The sequence below is a fragment of the Vigna unguiculata genome, chromosome 3 (genome assembly GCF_037176805.1).
Source record: "Vigna unguiculata cultivar grain cowpea cultivar isolate G323 ecotype 2 chromosome 3, ASM3717680v1, whole genome shotgun sequence".
NCBI lineage: Eukaryota > Viridiplantae > Streptophyta > Magnoliopsida > Fabales > Fabaceae > Vigna > Vigna unguiculata.
In genome coordinates, this window is record NC_140794.1 from 33,413,388 (window position 1) to 33,427,775 (window position 14,388).

Sequence of the window (14,388 nt, forward strand, 5' to 3'; positions counted from 1 at the left end):
TAACAATAAATAATTCCATGCATTGTGTTTGACGAATTTGCTTCTTATCGACGAACTAAATGCATAATAAAGCACTATGAACAAGCTTCCTTTTTAAACATGGAAGTTGGTGTGTTTCATTCACATGCTTATCCTTTTGTTACTGTAAAATGACATCACAAACTGTAGAAGAAAAAACATTGACGAATAAACTTTCTCTACTTCCATTTCTTTTTCTTTATTTTTCCTTCCTTCTGCAGTTTGTATTACTTCTTTTTCTATTCTTTCTTTTTCTGTTTTCTCCTTCAGCTTACGTTGATCCTTACTGACTTGTCTTGGTGTCATAAATTTCTACTTCTTTTGATGTCCCTCACGCCTCAATTAAAGGGAACGTTCATCAAGATGGAGTGTTTTAAAGCGAAGCCATGCCCATCCCAAAAGAAGTTGACAAGAGTCCATGGGAGCAATATCACATAATACTTCTTTCACACATTGACATGTACTGAATTTGATGCATGCTTGGTCCAGATGAAAGGTTGCTGGTAACTGGAGTTTCTCCACCAATCTTTGGCTCACATCATTGTTTTCGCTTCCGTAATCGAATGCACCTAAACATGGATTGCTTTCGGTTAAACACTTTGTGTAATAAACTTCCTTTCCTATTCCAAATCTAGATAGCCAGGCTCTGAATGCCAAATGATGTGAATCCACAGGGTTCGATTTGTTTGACTCATCTATCATTTTTGGAATGCTAACAAGAAAGAAATTTGAGAAATTATTTAAAACGAGAAAATGGAAACACAAAAGAAGATGGAACGGAAATTGATAGACATCACACTTCCGAGAACGGAAGATAAGCCTAAGAGTTGAAACACACAAAGGGATGAAGGACCTTTGATTAAACTCATGGATTCTTGAATCACTCAAGAACTTAGGAGAATCACTCTCACTAAGATAGATGAGATAAAACTCTTTTATTTTCTTTATAAAACTCAGCTTGCCTTCATTGATGAAAATGGTTCAACTTATATAGGAGCTTTAACTATCAGAATTACAAAAGACACATAAATTTCAATATCATCCCGCTTAAAGCTATTAATTAATGATTCACTCAAGCTAATGACGATGTGCTACTTAATGGTTGATTGTAACTGCAATTAAGGCTACCAAAAGTCATCCACCTTGTATGTAACAATAAATAATTCCATGCATTGTGTTTGACGAATTTGCTTCTTATCGACGAACCAAATGAATAATAAAGCACTATGAACAAGCTTGGTCTTTAAACATGGAAGTTGGTGTGTTTCATTCACATGCTTATCCTTTTGTTCCTGTAAAATGACATCACAAACTGTAGAAGAAAAAACATAAACGAATAAACTTTCTCTAGTTCCATTTATTTTACTTTGTTTTCCCTTCCTTTTGCAGTTTATATTACTTCTTTTTCTACTCTTTCTTTTTCTGTTTTCTCCTTCAGCCGACGTTGATCCTTACAGACTCGTCTTGGTGTAATAAATTCTACTTCTTTTGATGTCCCTCCTGCCTCAAATAAAGGGAACGTTCATCAAGATGGAGCGTTTTAAAACGAAGCCATGCCCATCCCAAAAGAAGATGACAAGAGTCCATGGGAGCAATATCACATAATACTTCTTTCACACATTGCCATGTATTGAATTTGATCCATGCTATGATGAAAGGTTGCTGGTAACTGGAGTTTCTCCACCAATCTTTGGCTCACAACATTGTTTTCGCTTCCGTAATCGAATGCAACTAAACATGGATGGCCTTCGGTTAAACACTTCGCATAATAAGCTTTCATTCCTATTCCAAATCTAGATAGCCAGGCTCTGAATACCAAATGATGTAAATCCACAGAGTTCGATTCGTTTGACTGATCTATCATTGTTGGATTGCTAACAAGCAAGAAATTTGAGAAATTATTGAAAACGAGAAAATGGAAACATAAAAGAAGATGGAACGGAAATTGATAGACATCACACTTCCAAGAATGGAAGATAAGCCTAATAGTGGAAACACACAAAGGGATAAAGGACCTTTGATTAAACTTATGGATTCTTGAATCACTCAAGAACTTAGGAGAATCACTCTCACTAAGATAGATGAGATAAAACTCGTTTATTTTCTATATAAAACTCAGCTTGCTTTCATTGATGAAAATGGTTCAACTTATATAGGAGCTTTAACGATCAGAATTACAAAAGACACATAAATTTCAATATCATCCCGCTTAAAGCTATTAATTAATGATTCACTCAAGCTAATGACGATGTGCTACTTAATGGTTGATTGTAACTGCAATTAAGGCTACCAAAAGTCATCCACCTTGTATGTAACAATAAATAATTCCATGCATTGTGTTTGATGAATTTGCTTCTTATCGACGAACCAAATGAATAATAAAGCACTATGAACAAGCTTGGTTTTTAAACATGGAAGTTGGTGTGTTTCATTCACATGCTTATCCTTTAGTTCCTGTAAAATGACATCACAAACTGCAGAAGAAAAAACATAGACGAATAAACTTTCTCTAGTTCCATTTATTTTACTTTGTTTTCCCTTCCTATTGCAGTTTATATTACTTTTTTTTCTACTCTTTCTTTTTCTGTTTTCTCCTTCAGCCTACGTTGATCCTTACGGACTTGTCTTGGTGTCATAAAGTCTACTTCTTTTGATGTCCCTCATGCCTCAAATAAAGGGAACGTTCATCAAGATGAAGTGTTTTAAAACGAAGCCATGCCCATCCCAAAAGAAGATGACAAGAGTCCATGGGAGCAATATCACATAATACTTCTTTCACACATTGCCATGTACTGAATTTGATCCATGCTTGATCCAGATGAAAGGTTGCTGGTAACTGGAGTTTCTCCACCAATCTTTGGCTCACAACATTGTTTTCACTTCCGTAATCGAATGCAAATAAACATGGATGGCCTTCGGTTAAACACTTTGTATAATAAACTTCTTATCCTATTCGAAATCTAGATAGCCAGGCTCTGAATACCAAATTATGTGAATCCATAGGGTTCGATTCGTTGACTGATCTATCATTGTTGAAATGCTAACAAGCAAGAAATTTGAGAAATTATTTAAAAGGAGAAAATGGAAACATAAAAGAAGATGGAACGAAAATTGATAGACATCACACTTGCAAGAATGGAAGATAAGCCTAAGAGTTGAAACACACAAAGGGATAAAGGACCTTTGATTAAACTCATGGATTCTTGAATCACTCAAGAACTTAGGAGAATCACTCTCAGTGAGATAGATGAGATAAAACTCGTTTATTTTCTGAATAAAACTCACCTTGCCTTTATTGATGAAAATGGTTCAACTTATATAGGAGCTTTAACCATCAGAATTAAGAAAGACACATAAATTTCAATATCATCCCGCTTAAAGCTATTAATTAATGATCCACTCAAGCTAATGACGATGCACTACTTAATGGTTGATTGTAACTGCAAGAAAAGGCTACCAAAAGTCATCCACAAACTTTGAGCAAAGGTCCTCTTGATCTTCCAAAGATTGGTTCTTAAGTTGGCATATGGACCCTTATTTCAACTTGAAGATAAAGCAAAACTAAAGCCCATTAATTGGTTAAGCACAAACACAATTTGGTCAGCCAATTTTACAAAGCATTGGGCCCTTATTTAAATAAAAGAAACTGCATCAACACGGCGCATTAGTCATCCTCCATTTGACCCATATGCAATTCATATCATACCCTCCTTGTTCGAGAAGATTTGTTCCGAATCTTAAGACACTGGTTTTAATGTAAGTTTATTATAATCTTGTGAAGGACTTTTATTTTTTCCCAAGTTGAAACTAATTCTCTTCTTCCAGGATAAAATTCAACTTGATATTTGTTACTTTTCAATGGTTGCAATCCGTCGATAACATTTCTTGGCAACAGTACCCTACCTCGATATGTAACAATAAATAATTCCATGCATTGTGTTTGACGAATTTGCTTCTTATCGACGGACCAAATGCAAAATAAAGCACTATAAACAAGCTTCCTTTTTAAACATGGAAGTTGGTGTGTTTCATTCACATGCTTATCCTTTTGTTCCTGTAAAATGACATCACAAACTGTAGAAGAAAAAACATTGAAGAATAAACTTTCTCTAGTTCCATTTATTTTTCTTTATTTTCCCTTCCTTCTGCAGTTTATATTACTTCTTTTTCTACTCTTTCTTTTTCTGTTTTCTCCTTCAGCCTACGTTGATCCTTACTGACTTGTCTTGGTGTCATAAATTTCTACTTCTTTTGATGTCCCTTATGCCTCAAATAAGGGGAACGTTCATCAAGATGGAGTGTTTTAAAACGAAGCCATGCCCATCCCAAAAGAAGATGTCAAGAGTCCATGGGAGCAATATCACATAATACTTCTTTCATACATTGCCATGTACTGAATTTGATGCATGCTTGATCCAGATGAAAGGTTGGTGGTAACTGGAGTTTCTCCACCAATCTTTGGCTCACAACATTGTTTTCGCTTCCGTAATCGAATGCAACTAAACATGGATGGCCTTCGGTTAAACACTTTGTATAATAAACTTCCTTTCCTATTCCAAATATAGATAGCCAGGCTCTGAATACCAAATGATGTGAATCCACAGGGTTCGATTCGTTTAACTGATCTATCATTGTTGGAATGCTAACAAGCAAGAAATTTGAGAAATTATTTAAAACGAGAAAATGGAAACATAAAAGAAGATGGAATGGAAATTGATAGACATCACACTTGCAAGAATGGAAGATAAGGTTAAGAGTTGAAACACACAAAGGGATAAAGGACTTTGGATTAAACTCATGGATTCTTGAATCACTCAAAGGATTTTTTTTTCTTTTAGGGTTAGAACCAGTTATGACCACGAGATGTTTTGTGGGCAGAATTAGATATTCTTTTGAAAATTGGGTGAAGAAGAAAGTAATAAGGGGTGAATCTAAAAGTGGAAGGAAAGAATCGCTCTTTCCAAAGGAGGCAACACACAAAGGATGGCAAAATCCTTTGATACAGCCAAGGGTTCTTGAATCACTCAAGAACTAGGAGAATCACTCTCACTATTAGATAGAAAATTGAATTTCTGAACAAAACTTAACTTGATTTCATTGATAAGAAATGGTTCAGCTTATATAGAGGCTTTAACCATTAGGGTTACAAAAAGACCATTAATTGTCATTATATCCCACTAGTGCTAATAATAAACCAATCAAGCTAATAATTGTCCACTACTTAATGGCTAATTATAACTGAAATTGGGGCAGCCAAAAAGTCATCCAAAATTATTCAGCAAGGTCTTCTTAGTCTTCCAAGGCTGGTTCTTAAGATGTCAAATGGGCCTTTATTTAAATAAAAGAAACTGCATTAATCTGGCGCGTTAGTCCTCTTCCATTTGGGCCACGATGCAATTTACAACTTTTGTCTTTTCTTCTTCAAACTTGGGCTTGTACTCAAATAATATTGACAACACTTGTTGTAGAGCTTCTTTTGCTTTATTTGCTCTAGACCTTGTCATAGGTCCTCCAAGTTCTTCAAGTGGATCCTTGTCTTTGCTCATTGTCACACAATGATAGATCAGTCAAACGAATCGAACCATGTGGATTCACATCATTTGGTATTCAGAGCCTGGCTATCTAGATTTGGAATAGGAAAGGAAGTTTATTATACAAAGTGTTTAACCGAAGGCCATCCATGTTTAGTTGCATTCGATGACGGAAGCGAAAACAATGTTGTGAGCCAAAGATTGGTGGAGAAACTCCAGTTACCAGCAACCTTTCATCTGGATCAAGCATGGATCAAATTCAGTACATGGCAATGTGTGAAAGAAGTATTATGTGATATTGCTCCCATGGACTCTTGTCATCTTCTTTTGGGATGGGCATGACTTCGTTTTAAAACACTTCATCTTGATGAACGTTCCCTTTATTTGAGGCATGTGGGACATCAAAAATTTATGACACCAAGACAAGTCAGTAAGGATCAACGTAGCTGAAGGAGAAAACAGAAAAAGAAAGAGTAGAAAAAGAAGTAATATAAACTGCAGAAGGAAGGGAAAATAAAGAAAAATAAATGGAACTAGAGAAAGTTTATTCGTCAATGTTTTTTCTTCTACAGTTTGTGATGTCATTTTACAGGAACTAAAGGATAAGCATGTGAATGAAACACACCAACTTCCATGTTTAAAAACGAAGCTTGTACATAATGCTTTATTATGCATTTGGTCCGTCGATAAGAAGCAAATTCGTCAAACACAATGCATGGAATTATTTATTGTTACATATCAAGGTGGATGACTTTTGGTAGCCTTAATTGCAGTTACAATCAACCATTAATTTCTTATGTGATATTGCTCGCATGGACTCTTGTCATCTTCTTTTGGGATGGGCATGGCTTCGTTTTAAAACACTCCATCTTGATGAACGTTCCCTTTATTTGAGGCATGAGGGACATCAAAAATTTATGACACCAAGACAAGTCAGTAAGGATCAACGTAGGCTGAAGGAGAAAACAGAAAAAGAAAGAGTAGAAAAAAAGTAATATAAACTGCAGAAGGAAGTGAAAATAAAGAAAAATAAATGGAACTAGAGAAAGTTTATTCATCAATGTTTTTTCTTCTACAGTTTGTGATGTCATTTTACAGGAACTTAAGGATAAGCATCTGAATGAAACACACCAACTTCCATGTTTAAAAACGAAGCTTGTTCATAGTGCTTTATTATGCATTTGGTCCGTCGATAAGAAGCAAATTCGTCAAATACAATGCATGGAATTATTTATTCTTACATATCAAGGTGGATGACTTTTGGTAGCCTTAATTGCAGTTACAATCAACCAATAAGTAGCGCATCGTCTTTAGCTTGAGTGGATCATTAATTAATAGCTTTAAACGGGATGATATTGAAATTTATGTGTCTTTTGTAATTCTGATGGTTAAACCTCCTATATAACCATCAGAATTACAAAAGTGTTTAACCGAAGACCATCCATGTTTAGTTGCATTCAATTACGGAAGCGAAAACAATGTTGTGAGCCAAAGATTGGTGGAAAAACTCCAGTTACCAGCAACCTTTCATCTGGATCAAGCGTGGATCAAATTCAGTACATGGCAATGTGTGAAAGAAGTATTATGTGATATTGCTCCCATGGACTCTTGTCATCTTCTTTTGGGATGGGCATGGCTTTGTTTTAAAACACTCCATCTTGATGAACGTTCCCTTTATTTGAGGCATCAGGGACATCAAAAGAAGTAAGTATTTATGCCACCAAGACAAGTCAGTAAGGATCAACGTAGGCTGAAGGAGAAAACAGAAAAAGAAAGAGTAGAAAAAGAAGTAATATAAACTGCAAAAGGAAGGGAAAATAAAGAAAAATAAATGGAACTAGAGAAAGTTTATTCGTCAATGTTTTTTCTTCTACACTTAGTGATGTCATTTTACAGGAACTAAAGGATAAGCATGTGAATGAAACACACCAAATTCCATGTTTAAAAAGGAAGCTTGTTCATAGTGCTTTATTATGCATTTGGTCCGTCGATAAGAAGCAAATTCGTCAAACACAATGCATGGAATTATTTATTGGTACATATCAAGGTGGATGACTTTTGGTAGACTTAATTGCAGTTACAATCAACCATTAAGTAGCGCATCGTCATTAGCTTGAGTGGATCATTAATTAATAGCTTTAAGCGGGATGATATTGAAAATTTTGTGTCTTTTGTAATTCTGATGGTTAAATAGGAGCTTTAACCATCAGAATTACAAAAGACACATAAATTTCAATATCATCCCGCTTAAAGCTCTTAATTAATGATCCACTCAAACTAATAACGATCCGCTACTTAATGGTTGATTGTAACTGAATTTAAGGCTACCAAAAGTCATCCACAAACTTTGAGCAAAGGTCCTCTTGATCTTCCAAAGTTTGGTTCTTAAGTTGGCATATTGACCCTTATTTCAACTTGAAGATAAAGAAAAACTAAAGCCCATTAATTGGTTAAGCACAAACACAATTTGGTCAGCCAATTTTACAAAGCATTGGGCCCTTATTTAAATAAAAGAAACTGCATCAACACGGCGCATTAGTCATCCTCCATTTGACCCATATGCAATTCACATCATACCCCCCTTCTTCGAGAAGATTTGTCCCGAATCTTAAGACACTAGTTTTAATGTAAGTTTATTATGATCTTGTGAAGGATTTTTATTTTTTACCATGTTGAAACTAATTATCTTCCTCCAGGATCATATCAACTTGATATTTGTTACTTTCCAATGGTTGCAATCCGTCGATAACATTTCTTGGCAATAGTACCCCACCTTGATATGTAACAATAAATAATTCCATGCATTGTGTTTGACGAATTTGCTTCTTATCGACGAACCAAATGCATAATAAAGCACTATGAACAAGCTTCCTTTTTAAACATGGAAGTTGGTGTGTTTAATTCACATGCTTATCCTTTTGTTCCTGTAAAATGACAACACAAACTATAGAAGAAAAAGCATTGACGAATAAACTTTCTCTACTTCCATTTCTTTTTCTTTATTTTCCCTTCCTTCTGCAGTTTATATTACTTCTTGTCCCATTCTTTCTTTTTCTGTTTTCTCCTTCAGCCTACGTTGATCCTTACTGACTTATCTTGGTGTCATAAATTTCTACTTCTTTTGATGACCCTCATGCCTCAAATAAAGGGAACGTTCTTCAAGATGGAGTGTTTTAAAACGAAGCCATGCCCATCCCAAAAGAAGATGACAAGAGTCCATGGGAGCAATATCACACAATACTTCTTTCACACATTGCCATGTACTGAATTTGATGCATGCTTGATCCAGATGAACGGTTGCTGGTAACTGGAGTTTCTCCACCAATCTTTGGCTCACAACATTGTTTTCGCTTCCGTAATCGAATGCAACTAAACATGGATGGCCATCGGTTAAACACTTTGTATAATAAACTTCCTTTCCTATTCCAAATCTAGATAGCCAGGCTCTGAATACAAAATGATGTGAATCCACAGAGTTCGATTCGTTTGACTGATCCAGCATTCTTGGAATGCTAACAAGCAAGAAATTTGAGAAATTATTTAAAACGAGAAAATGGACACATAAAAGAAGATGGAACGAAAATTGATAGACATCACATTTCCAAGAATGGAAGATAAGCCTAAGAGTTGAGACACACAAAGGGATAAAGGATCTTTGATTAAACTCATGGATTCTTGAATCACTCAAGAACTTAGAAGAATCATTCTCACTAAGATAGATGAGATAAAACTCGTTTATTTTCGGAATAACTCAGCTTGCCTTCATTGATGAAAATGGTTCAACTTGTATAGGAGCTTTAACCATCAGAATTACAAAAGACACATAAATTTCAATATCATCCCGCTTAAAGCTCTTAATTAATGATCCACTCAAACTAATAACGATCCGCTACTTAATGGTTGATTGTAACTGAATTTAAGGCTACCAAAAGTCATCCACAAACTTTGAGCAAAGGTCCTCTTGATCTTCCAAAGTTTGGTTCTTAAGTTGGCATATTGACCCTTATTTCAACTTGCAAATAAAGAAAAACTAAAGCCCATTAATTGGTTAAGCACAAAAACAATTTGGTCAGCCAATTTTACAAAGCATTGGGCCCTTATTTAAATAAAAGAAACTGCATCAACACGGCACATTAGTCATCCTCCATTTGACCCATATGCAATTCACATCATACCCCCCTTCTTCGAGAAGATTTGTCCCGAATCTTAAGACACTAGTTTTAATGTAAGTTTATTATGATCTTGTGAAGGATTTTTATTTTTTACCATGTTGAAACTAATTATCTTCCTCCAGGATCATATCAACTTGATATTTGTTACTTTCCAATGGTTGCAATCCGTCGATAACATTTCTTGGCAATAGTACCCCACCTTGATATGTAACAATAAATAATTCCATGCATTGTGTTTGACGAATTTGCTTCTTATCGACGAACCAAATGCATAATAAAGCACTATGAACAAGCTTCCTTTTTAAACATGGAAGTTGGTGTGTTTAATTCACATGCTTATCCTTTTGTTCCTGTAAAATGACATCACAAACTATAGAAGAAAAAGCATTGACGAATAAACTTTCTCTACTTCCATTTCTTTTTCTTTATTTTCCCTTCCTTCTGCAGTTTATATTACTTCGTCTCCCATTCTTTCTTTTTCTGTTTTCTCCTTCAGCCTACGTTGATCCTTACTGACTTGTCTTGGTGTCATAAATTTCTACTTCTTTTGATGTCCCTCATGCCTCAAATAAAGGGAACGTTCTTCAAGATGGAGTGTTTTAAAACGAAGCCATGCCCATCCCAAAAGAAGATGACAAGAGTCCATGGGAGCAATATCACACAATACTTCTTTCACACAATGCCATGTACTGAATTTGATGCATGCTTGATCCAGATGAAAGGTTGCTGGTAACTGGTGTTTCTCCACAATTCTTTTGCTCATAACATTGTTTTCGCTTCCGTAATCGAATGCAACTAAAACATGGATGGCCTTCGGTTAAACACTTTGTATAATAAACTTCCTTTCCTATTCCAAATCTAGATAGCCAGGCTCTAAATACCAAATGATGTGAATCCACAGGGTTCGATTCGTTTGACTGATCTATCATTGTTGGAATGCTAACAAGCAAGAAATTTGAGAAATTATTTAAAACGAGAAAATGGAAACATAAAAGAAGATGGAACGAAAATTGATAGACATCACACTTCCAAGAATGGAAGATAAGCCTAAGAGTTGAGACACACAAAGGGATAAAGGATCTTTTATTAAACTCATGGATTCTTGAATCACTCAAGAACTTAGGAGAATCATTCTCACTAAGATAGATGAGATAAAACTCGTTTATTTTCTGAATAACACTCAGCTTGCCTTCATTGATGAAAATGGTTCAACTTGTATAGGAGCTTTAACCATCAGAATTACAAAAGACACATAAATTTCAATATCATCCCGCTTAAAGCTATTAATTAATGATCCACTCAAACTAATAACGATCTGCTACTTAATGGTTGATTGTAACTGAATTTAAGGCTACCAAAAGTCATCCACAAACTTTGAGCAAAGGTCCTCTTGATCTTCCAAAGTTTGGTTCTTAAGTTGGCATATGGACCCTTATTTCAACTTGAAGATAAAGAAAAACTAAAGCCCATTAATTGGTTAAGCACAAACACAATTTGGTCAGCCAATTTTACAAAGCATTGGGCCCTTATTTAAATAAAAGAAACTTCATCAACACGGCGTATAGCCGTAGGGCACACGACCTTAACCCACAAATGAAAATTGCAAAATAACACAACACCGGTAAGTCTTTACGTCATCCGCCAACCGCATACCAAAGCCCCCCCGGCTCAGGAAACACCCAACAAGGCTGATGACCGCCCACATCACATTACGCCATGGAAGGTCCCAACCCCTAGTATACGGCCCCCAGCAAAGCCTCGTGGCCGCTTACTCAAAGTCTTGCGACCGTTTACTCAACCTAGGTCACACCAACCGCATACGCTACACCAAACACCCTCCTTAGAGCACGACCCTCAGCAGAACTGGGGACCGCATATTCACAGAAGGAAACCTCACAAGATACGCGGCCCTCGGCGACCACCCTGGTGGCCGCCTACCCCGCGTTACGGATCGCATACCCCACATTACAGATATCTTTCCACCAAATAGCCCAGATCCGCGACACAACCACTCCAGTCAACCTGAAACCCCAAAGATCCTCATGACCGAGTACCGAATACCGTAAACCCCTGAAGGATCCTTTGGTAATTTCCTCCCTATAACACTGGATCCAAGAATAGCCAAAAAGGGGATGATTGGGCCAGAAAGCCCATTCCAAGTAGGATCCACAAGTAAAATAGTATAAATAGCACACTTTTCCATGCATTGATTACGCATTAAATTATTCTGATACTCTGACATCACCAGTGCTGACTTAGGCATCGGAGTGTCTTTTGCAGGTCCCCTGCTCCGCCCCCGGAAAGCGACAGAAGAACAGCCGGTACCAGCCATCCGAAACCATCAAGTGATCTGTGAGTTACAACCTTTTGTCCCGTAAGAACATCTGGCGCCCACCGTGGGGCCGAAGAGTACTTCACAGGTCTGAAGCAACCGCCTAAAAAGACAAGATCGTCTCCACGAGGAGCAGAACAGCAGACGTCCCCCCCGTGGTCCCAACTGCTGAAGTTGGGGACCCCGGACCAGCCTCAGAGATCTCCCGCATTCTGGAGGCCCAAGCCAGGATGCAGCAAGAGTTCGCAAAGTACAAGAAAAGAAACGTAGATGAAATGGAAACATTGAAAGAGGAAAATTCTCGCCTTAGGCGGTAGATAGAAGCAGACCAAGCAGCTGAGGAGCCCTACCAACCTCGGTCAAGGGTGGATGTTCCCCCAAACTCAAGGGTCACTACCCTCCCCACTCAAGAGTTGACATCCACCCAACTGAAGACGAAAGCGAATACAGGCCCACCGGGCCAACAAGAGGTGGTAACTACAGCTCCTTCGCCTCGAAGAGGAATCGCCGCCACCCCTTCATAGACGGGATCGCAGAAACTCCCCTACCCCATAAGTGGAAAGCGCCCACTGTGACGTATGACGGCACAATGGACCCAGACGAATTCGTATCTATTTACACCAACCAGGTGGGGTTATATTCCACGGATGACGCCGTCCTATGTAAGTCGTTTTCGGTGGCCCTCAGAGGGTCGGCTTTAGAGTGGTTCATGAGCCTTCCTCGCTACACCATTGACTCCTTCACCACGCTTACCACCACCTTCACCACCCAGTTCGACACGAGTCGTCGCCATGACCTCACCACAATTGCCCTCCTCAATCTCAGGCAGGAGGAGGGAGAACCTCTCCGAGTTTTTATCGACAGATTTGGCGCCATAGCCATGAAAATCAAGGACCTCACCCCCAATCTCATATTGATGTACATGATGACCTCCCTCCGGCCAGGACCCTTTGCTGATGAGTTAGCAATGCGTCCCCCCATAAGCATGCAGGAGCTTAGGAAAAGAGCGGCCATGTTTATCAGAGTCGAGGACATGAGGCGATACCAAAGTAACGCTCAGACCCCCTCAGCACAAACCAACATCAGGAGGCCTAATAAAGAGCGCCCCCCCCCCCCCCCCCCGCGTGAACAGAACCGTCCGATGGAGCGAAGACCCGCTAAGTTCTCCAACTACGCTCCCTTGAACGCACCCAGATCTCGCATACTAGACGAAGTCTTGCAGGCAGAACTCATCCCCCCGCCTAGGAAGTACCAAAACCCGCCTAATGTGGACCTGAGCAAGTACTGCCATTACCATCACAACAACGACCATACGACTGATGAATGCGATACACTGCGGGACAAGATAGAAGAACTCGTGCGGGCTGGACATCTCAAACATTACATAAGAGAAACCGGGGAAGGCCCACCCAGACCTCGTTATGAGAGAAATGACAATAGGCGAGTCGAGCAACGAACGAACCAGCGCACTGAGCGCAGAGAGCCAAGAAGAGAACCCGCAAGAACCCAACATACAGAACAAAGAGCGCCAGCTCAACCACAACCCAGACGAACCGATGATAGACCACCCCTACGCGGAACAATCAAAACCATATCTGGAGGATTTACCGGAGGAGGGAGGTCATCCTCCTCCAGGAAAAGGCACCTATGAGCAGTCCAATCAATACATGCTGTGTCCGGCAGAACGATAAGAAGAATGTCACCCATCACCTTCTCAGACTCAGACTTTCAAGACACCGACCCCAACCAAGATGACCCCATGGTCATAACCATAGAAGTTGAAAACTTCGCAGTCAAGAAAGTGCTCATCGACCAAGGATGCTCCGTGGATATCTTATATTGGAAAACTTTCAACAAACTGCAGATACCCCTAGCCGACCTCACTCCCCATAATGAACCGATATACGGGTTCTCAGGCGAAAGGGTCCCAACCAAAGGGTATATCGACCTCCACACAACCTTTGGAGAAGGCAGGCAAACGAAAACCATACCCATCCGCTACCTAGTTGTGGAGGCACACACATCCTACAACATACTTCTGGGAAGACCATCCATCAACGCCTTGGGAGCCATCGTATCCACCCCACACCTCGCCACGAAATTCCCATCCTCGCAGGGCGACATAATCACGGTACATGGCGACCAGCGCGCCGCCAGGGAATGCTATATAGCAAGCCTAAAACTTCCCCACCCACCCTTGACAACCCACAATATCGAGCAATCCCCGGCCAAAGCATCCCTGGCAGGCGACGACCTCGACCCCAGAATAAACTCCAAAGCCAGGGTCGAGCCCGTTGGGGACATAAGACACTTCCCCCTCGAATAGCAAAATCGA

The 14,388-nt window shown here is 38.9% G+C and overlaps 1 protein-coding gene across 1 annotated transcript; it reads left to right on the forward strand.

Annotated features, from left to right (window-relative positions):
* Positions 1–12,642: 12,642 nt before the first annotated feature.
* Positions 12,643–13,704, forward strand: LOC146887753 (uncharacterized). The gene has a single exon (XM_085670364.1). The coding sequence runs from the start codon at positions 12,643–12,645 to the stop codon at positions 13,702–13,704; it is 1,062 nt and encodes a 353-aa protein (XP_085526490.1).
* Positions 13,705–14,388: the final 684 nt, after the last annotated feature.